The 14,353-nt window shown below is 54.3% G+C and overlaps 1 protein-coding gene across 1 annotated transcript; it reads left to right on the top strand.

Annotated features, from left to right (window-relative positions):
* Nucleotides 1-5,974: 5,974 nt before the first annotated feature.
* On the top strand, nt 5,975-10,426 carry CDK9 (cyclin dependent kinase 9). Its single transcript, XM_061199879.1, has 7 exons — nt 5,975-6,496; nt 6,957-7,038; nt 7,798-7,888; nt 8,251-8,417; nt 8,532-8,703; nt 8,863-9,011; nt 9,494-10,426. The coding sequence occupies exons 1-7, from the start codon at nt 6,057-6,059 to the stop codon at nt 9,857-9,859; spliced, it is 1,467 nt and encodes a 488-aa protein (XP_061055862.1). The 5' UTR covers nt 5,975-6,056; the 3' UTR covers nt 9,860-10,426.
* Nucleotides 10,427-14,353: the final 3,927 nt, after the last annotated feature.

Below are 14,353 nucleotides of genomic sequence, written 5' to 3'. Positions count from 1 at the left end.
GCCTGGCACAGAATCAGTGCCCACCATACTCCTTTTCAAGCTAGCAGGGACGTGGCGATAATTTAGTCCACCACCCCATTGTACAAAGATAGGAAAACCGAGGCACAGACAGGCAGAAGGATTGCCCCAGGTCATACAGTGGGTTGGTGGCACAGACTGGATTACAACTTGCCCTTTCAGGCCCCTTAACCCACAGCCTGGTGTTTTTCCACCCTACAACCCCCGTGTGTGTGTGTGTGTGTGTGTGTGTGTGTGTGCGCGCTCACGTGGACAGGACAGAGATGAGGAAACGAAACCTCTCCTACACAGGTTGTCCCTGACACCTGTGGAGGCTTTCAGCAGCTGCTGGGGGCGGTGCAGCTGAAAGACCAGGAGCTTCAAATCCTGGCTCTGAGTGCTGCTGACAAGTTACTTCCGCCTCTGAAGCCTCAGTCACCTAATCTCTAGAATAGGCACATGTGCAAGGTATGCAGTCAACCCCCAGAGGCTCCAGCATGATTGGACATTATTATCCTGGCCCCAGGGCTGGCAACTGGGGCTGTGATAGGTGCAGTTCAAGGTCAGATGGGGCCCATCCTGCATCCTCCATAAAAATAATGACTACTAACGACTAACGTTTTCTGGTCACTTAGTATGTGCAGCCACAGGGCTCAGTTCTTCTGCCCTAAGAGGCAAATGCTGTTTCTCTTGTCCTCATTCTACTGATGTGGAAACTGAGCCCCCCCCCCACCAAAGTCAAGTTACCTGGAATTGGGATCTGCCTGTCCAGCTGTGGAGCCTGAGGTCCTAACTTCCACACTCATAACTCCCGCCACCCTCTGGCAGCTGGATGATAGACCTTGGCAGAGGAAGGGTCTGCTGAACCTTCTCGATGGGATGAGGGGGAACCTGAGGCCCTGGAGGGAAAAGGGACACAGCCTGTGAGACAGAGGCAGCAAACAGGCCTGGATGGGACAGGTGTTCAAAGTTCAAATGAAAGGATGGGATTTCTGGACCATGGCCTTAGGAGGATAAGGAGGGGTACAACTCCAGCTCCCTCTACTGAGCACTGACCATGAGCCAGGCATGGAGCTGGAAGCCCCTACAGATCGTCACAGCCCTGTGAGATGATCCTGGTACTGTCCCATTTCACAGATGAGGGAACTGAGGCTAAAGAGGAGCAGAGACTAGACAGACAGATACCCAGGTGTTCTAACTCCCAGGCCAGTGTCCCTTCCCATCTCTGGGTTGTTGTCAGAAAAGGGAGAGGGGCCTGTGGCCTGGTGGTAGCTGGGGGTCTTCCTGGTGGGAGGTGGAGGGTGGGTCCCCCAGCTTCTCTTCCAAGAGGCAGTCACGGTGATTTGGGCTAAATGCTGAGGCTGTGGCATCAGCCAGTGCTGGCTTCCTGGCCAGGCCCACTCCCAACTTACCGTGTGATCCTCCATAAGAGACTTTACCTCTCTGAGTCTCAGTTTCCTCATCTGTGAAATGGGGTCACAGTAGCCCCCACTTCCTGGAGTTGTTGGGAAGACGAAAGGAGCAAATGATGACCCGGGCCAGTACACTGTGGCCTCAGCAAACCCTGGTGGTTGTTGCTGAGGGATGGGGGTGGTTCAGGCCAGGGGCAGACCGGCACAGGCCAGGAAAACCCCAGGGCAGGCACGTGGTGTGAAACCTGGGAGTCCCAGCCACGACGAGGCTCTGTTGCCATGGTGGAGGGGCCTTGTCAGCGCCAGGCTAGCCCTGCCGTTGGCCCAGGTGCCAGGGCAGTTGCTGCATCCCTGAGAGGATGAATGGGGCTCAGTGTGGTGGCTCAGTGTGGCGGCTCCGCTGAGCTCAGAGCCCTCTTTGTGCTGCCTCGAGTGGCCGTTGGGAGTGTGGCTGGGGACCTGCTGGCGGGTGGCTGTCCCCCAGGCCCTCCTCAGCCGGTGCTGGAGGCCAGCCCAGCCCCACTCTGCAGCGCTGAACACACAAGCGCTTTCCCACCTCCAGGCCTTTGCTTGGGCCATACCTGCACTCAGAATGCCACTTGTCCCTCCACTGGCTCTACCTTTTGCCTCCACTGAGTCCCTGAGGTCTGATTGAGCCATAGTGCCCCAGGAACCCTGCTCTGATTTCTGTCCCCTGCCTCCTTGCCCTCCTCCCCCCAAGTCTATGACACCGTTGTCTGCAATCTGACCAGGTGCTATCAGGGATTGGAGGCTTTCTATGTCATAGTCAAAGGCATTGGACCCAGGCAAACCTGAGTTCAGACCCCACCTCGGGCAAGTCACATCAACTCTCTGAGCTTCATTTTTCTCATCAGTAAAATTGGACAAATACAACATCCCTCACAATATCCTGTGGCAACGAAATAACATGTTTATACTGAGAGTTATCATCTGTATTACATTCACTTTTGTCTTTATATGCATGTTCCAAACAGACCTCATGCTCCGTTGAGAGAAGAACTGGCCTCATGCATCCATATTGGCCTCAGGCCTGCTATACTGTAGCACTCAGTAGATACCTTTCCCCAGCTTGACTCAGTTGTCTTATATTGGGGGACAAAGAGACCTGGCTTTGAATCCCAGCTCCATAACTCCCTCGCTGCATGGCCTTGGGCAGGCCACTTCACCACTCTGAACCTCAGTTTCTTCTTCTGTAACTTTGGCCCCATAATAGCAACTTCCTAAGAGGGGTGCTATAAAGTTCTAGGGGTCTGACACATAACAACACGGGGCCGGGCACAGTCAGTACCCAGCCGGTGTGGGCAGAATGTCCATGGGATTGCAGGGCTGTGGGCATCACACAGCCACTCTCTGTCCTGTATCCCCCTATCCAGTGACCCCTTGTCTCCCCAGACAGACCGGCAGCCAAGAGCACCCCACCCCACGAGCCTTTCTTCTCTCAATATGCCCCGTACCCTGTTCCTACTCGGGGGAGGAAAACAGAGGGTCCAGGCCAGGGTCAAACAGCTGGCCAGTGGCTCCCTTTCCTACTCTGTGCCTCAGTTTCCCTAACTGCTAAATGGCAGCAGGACCAGAGGCTCTCTCAGAGCCTGATCAGTCAATTGGCAAACATTCCTGAGTATTGGCCACATGCCCTGCTTTGCCAGCTTAGCTGATCCATGGAAACAGGAAACATTTCCCTCAAACCAGCAAATCAGAAGTCAAAGTCAGTGAGAAATTGTTTCTGGCTAGGACCTAATTTCTTCTCACTTTCACCTGGGCAGCCTTCTGAAGGGCTTCCGACTGCTCCTGCCTGCCTTCCTCCCCAAGGGAGGGCTGAGGGCCTGAGGCCCTGAGGGGAAGTGACTGGCGATGTCGGGGTTCACGCCAGGGGTGGTGGGGTGGAGGAGATGACACCACCGGAACGTTTGCTGAGGCCTCTGCCCACAGGATGTGACTTAGGGAGGGCTCGTGAGAAACAAGTAGGGGCCCCAGCCTGAGAGTCTGATGGTGGAAGCCACACAAGCCCACGGCAGACCTACCCCCTCCAATGCTACTATCCCCTCCCACACCTCCCACCGGCATCCAAGGCACCCAGCCAGTGGTGCTGTGACATGACTGTGCCATGACTGTGCCCTAACTCCACCCTCAGCCCAGATGGGTGGGGTCCTGACACGGGTAATTGCTTGGGGTTGGCACCAGACTGACCTGGTTCAAATACCAGCAACTGGCCAGCCATTTGACCCTGGCCAATGATGGCACTTCTGAATTTCAGTCCTTCTGAGTACAGTAGAGGTAATAATAGTATAATATTGCTGAGTGAGAATTGAGATAATTCCCATGAAGTACAAAGCGTACAGCTTGGACCATTTATTTTCCCTTGATAAATTGTACTTACTACAATTGTTTTTTTTTTTTAATTAATTAATTAATTAATTTATGGCTGTGTTGGGTCTTCGTTTCTGTGCGAGGGCTTTCTCTAGTTGCGGCAAGCGGGGGCCACTCTTCCTCGCGGTGCGTGGGCCTTTCACTATCGCGGCCTCTCTTGTTGCAGAGCACAGGCTCCAGACGCGCAGGCTCAGTAATTGTGGCTCACGGGCCCAGTTGCTCCGCGGCATGTGGGATCTTCCCAGACCAGGGCTCGAACCCGTGTCCCTTGCATTGGCAGGCAGATTCTCAACCACTGCGCCACCAGGGAAGCCCTACAATTGTTATTTTCTCCCTCCTTGCCCTCCCCACCCCCAATTTAGCCAATGGCCACTCTGCTTCTAATAGTGTGCCCAAGAAGCTGACCCCAGATCACTCCGTGACATGCCTCAAACCCCTGCTGGTCTACACTGCCTTCAGGAGAGTGCTCTCTGCTCCTCACCTGACCCTCAAGACCTTCCCTGGCAGGGTCCCCCATGGCAGAACAGGGTCTCTTGGGACACCAGGATCACCAGACCCATTCCTGACTGCTCCTACAAGGAAGCTTCAAGGCCAAGCCATGTGAGCTAAGAGGTGGAGAGCAACCGGTGCGGGGGGCTTCCTGCAGGTAGAAAAGGTACTGGGGTGCAATCAGAGAGCACAGCCCTGAAGGCAGGGAGGCCCAGGGGGCAGGAAACAGTGTGGCCACAGCCTATGAGGGAAGATGGAAAGAGCCTCAAATGTCACAATTTGGTTTTTCCTGAAGACAGTGGAGGGAAATACATACAGACTCCACTTCAGAATGATCTGGCGGGTGCTCCGAGGGGGACAGATGGAGAGGGCAGACTGGGGAGGACAGGACTCAGGATCCATTGGCAGAGGACTGGAGAGGAGGGGCAGATAGAAGAGGTGCAGAGGAGTTGGAAAGACAGCCTTGTTGGGGGCTGGTTTTTGAGTAGGGCTGGAGGAAGAAAGAGGAGGCACCTGGAGCCAGAAAGGTATCAGAAAGATGCTGGGGAAGGGCCAGGGTAGGGAAAGGGGGCACAGGACCAGAGAAGGAGATGGGTGAATGGTGGGCTTGGTGCCTGGCACCTAAGGACAACAGGCCTCAAACAGCACGACTGCTGTCCTCCTGGACAGACTGTAAATAGCCTGAGTCAAGAGAATCCTCTTCAGACTCAGACAGACAAGGTTCGAGTCCCAGCTTTGTCACCGTGTGACCTTGAGCAAATGACCTCACCTCTCTGAGCCTCAATGTGCTCTTCTGTAAAATTGGTTAGTGATCCTGACTATGGGGCTGTTGATTAAGGATTCAGCAGGAACGCCCAGCACTTCCTGAGCACACTAGGGTGCAGAGTAAATGCTAGCTACTTTTGTGACTACTGACCCGGGGCGCGACCAGCTCGGGCGCAGCTCAGCGGGGACGGGGGTCCTGTGGGTTTCATCCCTGCCTCCCGGAGAACAGGGGGTCCAGGGCTGGAAAGCCTGGGCTTTGCTCGCTCGTCGCCTCCAATGTCGCCGCGCCCCCTGGCGGCTGTCAGTTGCCATATCAACGGCGGGTGGCAGGGGCCCGGGGAGGCGGCGGTGGGGGCCGTTCTCTCCTCCCCAGGCCGGAGGCCGCTCCCTCGGCACCTCCCGCTTTCGCCTGTGAGGGGGTGCACCCCGAGCTGGGGAGGAAGGGGCTCCCCGCGGCAGCTAGCATGTGTAGGTAAACTGAGGCACGCGGCGAGTCGCCCCGCAGCCAGGTGTAGAGCGCGGGGCCCCACCTCCGAAGGCGGAGGAGGGGCCGCGGGCGGTGACGCGCCGAGGGCGGCGGGCGGACAGGGAGCGGGCGAACGAGCGGGCGGGCGGCGGTGGCGGCGGTGGCGGTGGCGGCGGCGGCGGCGGCGGCGGCGGCGGCAGGTGCGGCCGCGAAGGGTGGGAGGGAGGAGTGAGGGGGCGGGAGGAGGGGGAGGGGAGGGCGAGGTTGGGGCACCTCCCCCTTTATAACGCGCCCCCTCCCGGGCTCTCGGGCCGCCTCCTCATCGGCTCTTCCCGTCCGGCCCCCTCGCCCGGCCGCCCCGGGCCCGGGCCCGGCCAGGGAGCCCCCAGGCCGCGGCTCGGGTGCCGCCCCCCCGCCCCGCGCCCAGCGCAGCCTGGCGGAGGCGGCGCCGTCGGAGGAGGAGGAGCAGGGCACTGCGGCTGGCCCCGGATCGGGCGCCAGAGCGGCAGCGGCTTCGGCAGCGGCGGCGGCCCGAGCCGATGCAGCGGGACGCACCACCCCGAGCCCCAGCCCCGGCGCCCCGGCTCCCCGCGCCCCCGATCGGGGCCGCCGCCAGCAGTGGCGGCGGCGGAGGCGGGGGCAGCGGCGGTGGCGGAGGCGCCTCTGCAGCTCCGGCTCCTCCTGGCCTCTCGGGAACTACAAGTCCCAGGGGGCCTGGCGGCGGGCGGCGGACGGAAGAGGTGGGGTCGGCGCCGCGAGGCCGGAAGTGGCCGTGGAGGCGGAAGTGGCGCGGTCGCGGAGGGGCCTGGAGCACGGCAGCGGGACCTGGAGCGGGAGCAGCGACGGCGGCGGCGGCTGCAGGTGGCGGCGGCGCACTGGAGGCGGCCATGGCAAAGCAGTACGACTCGGTGGAATGCCCCTTTTGTGATGAGGTGTCCAAATACGAGAAGCTCGCTAAAATCGGCCAAGGCACCTTCGGGTAAGGCTTGGCCCCCAGGGACCGGGAGCCCTGAGCCTGCACCCCTCCGGGCCGACGTCGGGACGCCCAGGCCCGGGCCCAGTTGGTCGGGAAGCCATTTAGCCACAGACTTGTCCCCTGGTCTCGCTAGGCCGCGCCGCAACCCGCCCGGGCCTGACAGAGCCGGCTGGCGGGGAGGAGCTTGAGGCCCTTGATGGGGGGCAGGGAGGGGTTGCAGAGAGGAGCATGTGAGTGGAGCGGGATCTCTCCGCGAGACTGCCGGGTGGGGAGAAGGGGCAGAAGGAAGGAGGTAGAGGCTCGGAGAGGGACCGAAGACACCACGTGGTGGGGTAGCCGAGTGCCCTGGGTACCCGGCCCAGCCCCGCCCGGATTCCCTTTCCTGTCCTCCACTGGTGGGGGAGGGGCGGGCCCTGCGGAAATGGCCTGAAGAGTCCTCTTGGGTCCCCCTCTCGGCCTGCAGGGAGGTGTTTAAGGCAAAGCATCGCAAGACCGGCCAAAAAGTGGCTCTGAAGAAGGTACTGATGGAGAACGAGAAGGAGGGGGTGAGTATGGGTGGGGTGGGCAGGTCGGCCAGCTCCCTTGGGCATGAGGTTGGGTTTCCACCCTGCTGCTTCTGGGACTCTTACGTATAGATTCAGTTTATGTGTTTGGAAATTTCCATATTCCAGGGAATTTGACTTCCAAGTTAAATCTTTTAATTCAAATGTTTTAAAGCGCTTCATAGTTCATTGTTAGGTGAAGATGGTTGGTGCCAGGAGGGGGAGCTCATGCTTGCACTGAGTGCACCTTGGTTCCTGAAGTTAGGAAGTCTGAGCACTTTTTCTTTAGAGTTTAATTTTGTTGAATGTAAAATAATAATAAGTTATATGCAATGACTTTAAAAGGGTGACTGGTATTCACTTGAAAAACAACAGTGCTTTCCACCCCCTGCCCCATCTTAGCTCTAGTCCAGCTTTCAAGAGACTTGCTTCTTTATTTTTGTGTTTGTTAACTACCTAACGGTTAAACACAGGCATAGAGCTAAAACTTACAAGGTTGAAGAAACTGTGGAACATTTAATAACTAGTAATAGAGCATTTGTGTGAAGTATCACTATTTCAATTCATTGTCTGAAACCAGCTCCTTGAGGCCTACATACTATTACACCCATTTTACAAACATGGCATTTGAGACAGCTAATTTCAGAGCCTATGCTCTTACTCTGTCTCCCAACCTTTGACCCTTCCTGTGGACTCCCTGGCCAGTTCCTTGGTCTGTGGTGCGCTCACCCACTTTTGACCTCCTGTCTTTTTCCCACCCAGTTCCCCATTACAGCCTTGCGGGAAATCAAGATTCTCCAGCTTCTAAAACACGAGAATGTGGTCAACTTGATTGAGATCTGTCGAACCAAAGGTAAGTTGTTCGGATCTCATCCCCATTTTCAGATTGAGAAAATGAGGCTTATTGCCTAAGGTTTTGTTTGCAAAAGTTGGAAGTGGACACACTTACATTGCCTCTTCTTAACCCAGACATACCAAGTGTGACTGCTTTCTCTGGCCCTTTCATCAGAGCAGGTGCCTCCTCGGGGCCTGCCACAGTACCCAGCCCAGAGAAGGCGCTCAGAAAATATTTTACCTGTGAAGGAATTCGCACCTGGATATCCAGGGGTCCATAGGTTGGAGAGGGTAGGAGCTGCTTGTGGGAAAGTGAGTTGCATATGAGATTTTTGATTTTTTTCTTGTCACTCTCTCTCCCCCTCATTCTTCCGGTCTCAGCTTCCCCCTATAACCGCTGCAAAGGCAGTATATACCTGGTGTTTGACTTCTGCGAGCATGATCTTGCCGGGCTGCTGAGCAACGTCTTAGTCAAGTTCACACTGTCTGAGATCAAGAGGGTCATGCAGATGTTGCTCAATGGTCTCTACTACATCCACAGGAACAAGGTGGGGGCCAGAGTAGGGGAGGAGAGACCAAGGCTGGGGCTGGCCTTTGCTCTCACTGTGGGGTGGGTGTGGCTGAAGGACCCTCGGGAACCCTCACCTATGTGCTTCCTGCAGATCCTGCACAGGGACATGAAAGCGGCTAATGTGCTCATCACCCGCGATGGAGTTCTGAAGCTGGCAGACTTTGGGCTGGCCCGGGCCTTCAGCCTGGCCAAGAACAGCCAGCCCAACCGCTACACCAACCGTGTGGTGACGCTCTGGTACCGGCCCCCGGAGCTGTTGCTCGGTGAGGACTCTCCCGAGCTGGCAGAGGGAAGCAGGGGCTGGGCACTTACGTGGCCTCAGCCCCCCACTGCCAGGGCTTCTTGAGCCCCCGGCCCGGGGGCATTGCCTCTCAGGAGGCTGTCGGGCTCAAGGGGCCCTCCTGGTGTGCTCTTCTTCTCAGGGGAGCGGGACTACGGCCCCCCCATTGACCTGTGGGGTGCGGGGTGCATCATGGCAGAGATGTGGACCCGCAGCCCTATCATGCAGGGCAACACAGAGCAGCACCAGCTTGCCCTCATCAGCCAGCTCTGTGGCTCCATCACTCCTGAGGTACGCAGTCGGGCTGCCTGGGCCCCACGGGCTGCAGAGAAGTCTCCCTGGCAGGGGAGAGGTGGGTGCTGAATAGAGGAAAAGCTCCATTCCGGAGAGGTTGCTGGTGGATGGTTGGGGTCTGCTGTTTAGAGGCACACAGACTGTTCAAGTCTCGGCTGCATCCCTTTAGTTCTGTGGCTTTGGGGAGGGTGTCTGAGCCCCTCACTTCAGACCTGAGCTGCTCTGCTGTAAGACAACTGTGGTTCCATCAGGCTTGGTGCACATACCCCAGACAACTTGTGTCAAAGGGCCCGGTACTTGGTGTTTGCCAAATATGTGGTTCCTGCTGCTTTCACCTTGGAGGGGTCAAGTTTGCCCTCTAGGGGCGGTCTGGGAGCTTCTGAACGGAGAATGTTTAGTCCCTTCAAGTGCTTGACCGGTGGACCAGCCACGTACCCCCTGAACTGACTACATCCTCTTTTCCATGCCTCCCGCCCCAGGTATGGCCAAACGTGGACAAGTACGAGCTGTTTGAGAAACTGGACCTGGTCAAGGGCCAGAAGCGGAAGGTGAAGGACAGGCTGAAGGCCTATGTGCGTGACCCCTACGCACTGGACCTCATCGACAAGTTGCTGGTGCTGGATCCCGCCCAGCGCATCGACAGTGATGACGCCCTGAACCACGACTTCTTCTGGTCCGACCCCATGCCCTCAGACCTCAAGGGCATGCTGTCCACCCACCTGACGTCCATGTTTGAGTACCTAGCACCACCACGCCGGAAGGGCAGCCAGATCACCCAGCAGTCCACCAACCAGAGCCGCAATCCCGCCGCTACCAACCAGACGGAGTTTGAACGTGTCTTCTGAGGGCCGGCCGCTCTTGCTTCTCATTAGGGCCGTTGTTTTATTTTTTCTTCTGCTCTGTGGCTTGTGTTGTGGAGATTTGGGGGCATTTGAGTTTTTTCTCTAGTGCATATTTTATTTAATCCCCACCCTGGGCATCAGGAACCAACCGAGCAGACTGGAATAAAGCTTTGGCTGAGAGTCCAGGAAGGCACTTGGGCTGCCTCACCTTGTTTCCTGGCTTTTGGGGTGATTCCCAGAGGGTCTCCATTTACCTTAGGACAGGAATGAGATGGGAGGAAAGGCGCACCCCACTGGTGACTTTCTAAGAGATCCCAGCGTGCTGGGAGGAGGGGACAGGTCCCTCACCCATCCCCAGCCCTCCTCATGGGATGAGAAGCTGGCGTGGGGGACAGAACCGGCCTTGGGAATGGGCTGCTCTTGGCCTAACCCTCAGGAGCTCTGGGGCTGGCGGAAACTCTTGGTTTCTTCAATAGGACAATTTTATCGTGTTTCTTTGTTCAATTGTTCAGAGACATTCCTGGATGCAGTTTGGTCAGTTACAATTAAAGTTGACTCTTTTTCAGTAAATGAATGTGTGCTCTGTGCTATGTTCAGACCCCCAGCTCTTAATGCTGTAGCTGACCGTTGAGATTTGATCTGTCAAGTCTTGGTTCTTTTCTTTGACCCAGTTCATGTCCTGTGACATACCTTCAGAGGACTTTGTCTTTTCTGTTTTGAGTACCTTCCAGAACATTTGCCATCATGCTCCCCACCGGGCAGGTACCATGGTGCTCCCTTGCTCCTCCTCTCCACTCAGAGGAAGCGGGGAGACATGAGAAATGGGGCTCAGTCTGCTGATGAGGGAACTGGAGGTGGCCTGCTGTGAGCTACATCTGCAGCGGTGACCCGGGGTGTGGGGGTGGAGGCACAGTCTGCTGTGGCTGACACATGTTCAGACTTGACTCGTGAGCACGGGAGGCTGCAGAGGCTCCTAATCAGTGGAATGACAATAGTCAAATCTGTAACTTGCAAAACTTCTCAGGCTGCTGAATAGAGGGTACAAGAGAGGAAATGACCAGAGAAGCTCAAGGATCTCCAGGGGCTTGGGGAGGTGGCAGTAGCCTGGATTAGGGTGGCAAGTGGGCAGGAGGACAGAGACTAGTGGAAGATTGGATCATGAGGGCTCAGAGCTGGGACCCTTGGAGGAGCAGCTCATTCTGGGGGATACATTTCCTGTGAGTCTGAAGTTGGGGACAGCCACGTGTGAGGCAAATTCTACATTCTGTCGGGTGGGAGTCCTCTTAGAGGGACCTGGGAAGGAACATTGCCAAAACCTTTTACTGCAACTGTCCTTTGCTTGTAGGTATTAACTTAGATCACAGCTTCACAAAAGGCCAGTGAAAGTAAAAAAATTCTTGACTAGTATATTTGTTTCTTGGGGCTGCCAAACATGGTGGCTTAAAATAACAAACTTATTTTCTCAGATCTGGAGGTGAATTTCTGAAATCTGTAGGTGTCATCGGCAGGGTTGTTTCCTTCTGGAGGCTCTGAGGGAGAATCTATTCTAGCCCTGAGCCTAGGAAGCCTTCAGAGAGCTCTGTACAGAGGGGGACACACTCTGATGATTTTTAAAAACTCACGGTGGAAAACAGTATGGAGATTTCTCAAAACTAAAAATAGAATTACCATATGATCCAGCAATCCCACTCCTGGATGTATATCCAGACAAAACTATAATTCAAAAAGATATATGCACCCCTATGTTCATAGCAGCACTATTCACAATAGCCAAGACACGGAAACAATCTAAATGTCCATCAACAGATGAATGGATAAAGATGTACGTATCTACAGTGGAATATACTCAGCCATAAAAAAACAAAATGCCATCTGCAACAACATGGATGCAACTAGAGATTATCATACTACGTGAAGTAAGTCAGGAAGAGAAAGACACATATGTTATCACTTATATGTAGAATTTAAAAGAAGACACAAATGAACCTATCTATGAAACAAAAAGAGAATCAGGGACGTAGAGAATAGACTGGTGGTTGCCAAGGGGGCGGGGGGTGGGAGAGGGTTGGATTGGGAGTTTGGGATTAGCAGATGCAAACTAGTATATACAGAATGGATAGACAACAAGGTCCTACTGTATAGCACAGGGAACTATATTCAATACCCTGTGATCAACCATAATGGAAAAGAATATGAAAAAGAATGTATGTATATATATATATATATATATACACACACATATATATGTATAACTGCATCACTTTGCTGTACAGCAGTAATTAATACAGCATTGTGATTCAACTATACTTCAATAAAAAATAAATTTAAAAAATAAAAAATAAAAAAATACCAATAAAAAATAAAAAAACTCACAGTGACTATGTTGAGAAAAACTAAGGAGGTAAAGATGGAAGCAGAGAGATTGGTTAGGGCTATTGTCATAATCTGGGCAGAAGATGATGGTGGCTTGGACCAAGCTGGTCATGAAGCTGGTGGTGAGGAGTGCTTGGATGTATAGGTTACTGTGAGGGCAAATCATTCAGGTTGGATGTGAGTTTGAATGAATGAGAAGTTGAGAGTCCTAGGCTTTGGCTGGAAGGAGGACGGAGCTGCCATCCTTGAGACAGAGAAGGCTGCAGCAGGTCAGGCTGGAGCGAGGTTTTTGGGCGGTTTTTGTTTTTCTTTTGGCCACGCCACATGCATGTGGGATCTTAGTTCCCCGACCAGGGATCGAACCTGTGCCCCCTGCAGTGAAAGTCAGAGTCTTAACCACTGGACCACCAGGGAAGTCCCTGGAGCATGGTTTTTCAATGGTAAATTGGAGGTTGACAGATGGACATCCAGGTTGAGTTGGCAGGTATATACCTGAACTATATATATAGTTCAGAGCCCCCCAGAGTCTAAACACACTTTTGGGAGTTGCCAGCCTGGTGGTTTTTAAAGTCCCAACGCAGGATGAGATCACATGGGAAGAGTGGAGTAGGGAGACGTGGTCCACTGGGACACTCCAGTGTTCAATGTCGTCAGGGAGTTGAGGACAACAACTGATGAAGTAAGAGACCACTGAGGGAATTCCCTGGCGGTCCAGTGTTTGGGACTCCTCACTTTCACTACCGGGGCCCCGGGTTCGATCCCTGGTCAGGGAACTAAGATCCCACAAGCTGCGCGGCACGGCCAAAAAAAAAAAAAAGAGAGAGAGAGACCATAGGAAGAGTGAGTTCCAGAAGCTAAGAAACAGAGGGTGTTTTTGAGACATGGGAGTGATCGCCTAGACAAGTGCTCTTGATGGACCAAGAAGATGGGGGTGAAGACTGACCATCAGGTTTAGCCACACTGACCTCAGTGATGACCTTGGCAAGAGCCATTGGGTGGATTGCTTTGGATGAAACCCTGCCAGGAGGAGTAGGATCACTGGAGAACAGGAGGAAGGGGACCAAAGACAAGAAGTAGCAACAATCTACTGTAAAGGAGGATTAGGGAAGGAGCTGGTCTTGTATATTCTAAGACGGGAGCCAGCACATCATGGAATGACCCACTAGAGAGGGCACGTGTTGACTCTTGTCCTGTACACAGAAGAGCCACGTGGCCCAGTGTACGGTGGCCACACCAGGACTAGAACCTCAAAGGCCACGCTCCAACCCTGTTCTCTGCTACCTCCACCCAGTGTGTCCATGATGTTCAGGGCAGCCTTGCTTGTGGAAAAGGTGGAAAAGCATAAACCTCCATCAGCTTCAATAAGTTAGAGCATGCAGAGTCACTGCACGTCCGATCCCTGACTCACAAGTCTGGGTGGGGCACCTCTAACAAGCTGACGGGCGATGCTGCCTTGCTGGCCAGGATCTGGGCGGCACAGGTAGAGCACGGCCCTATGATGGGATGCTGGGCCGCCACGTGAAAGGACGAAGTATATACACTATGACAGAAAGACGTTCCAAAGACAACAGGTGGATTGGGACTTCCCTGGTGGTCCAGTGGCTAAGACTCCACGCTCCTGATTCAGGGGATCTGGGTTCGATCCCTGGTCAGGGAACTAGATCCCACACGCAGCAACTAAAGATCCTGTGTACCACAACTAAGACCCGGCACAGCCAAATAAATAAAATAAATATTAAAACAACAACAACAACACAAAGACAACAGGTGGAAAGAGCAGGTTACAAAGTATCTCCTGCTTCTGCAGGAGTGTGATGGAAGCAATCACACTAAAACATTACCCATGGTTATTTGGGGTGGTTCTGTCCTTTATGCTTCTCTGTGTTTTCTCATATTTCCTGAATTAATATTTTTACTCATGCAATTAAACTGTATTTTATTTTTTTTAATTTTTTTAATTTAATTTTTATTTTTGGCTGCGTTGGGTCTTCGTTGCTGTGCGCGGGCTTTCTCTGGTTGCGGTGCGCGGGCTTCTCATTGCGGTGGCTTCTCTTGTTGCGGAGCACGGGCTCTAGGCGCGCGGGCTTCAGTAGTCGTGGCAGGTGGGCTCTAGAGCACAGGCTC

This window comes from Eubalaena glacialis, chromosome 9 (assembly GCF_028564815.1).
Source record: "Eubalaena glacialis isolate mEubGla1 chromosome 9, mEubGla1.1.hap2.+ XY, whole genome shotgun sequence".
Lineage (NCBI taxonomy): Eukaryota > Metazoa > Chordata > Mammalia > Artiodactyla > Balaenidae > Eubalaena > Eubalaena glacialis.
The sequence above is the reverse complement of the archived record's forward strand: the minus strand, read 5'-3'. Positions and strand labels throughout refer to the sequence as shown.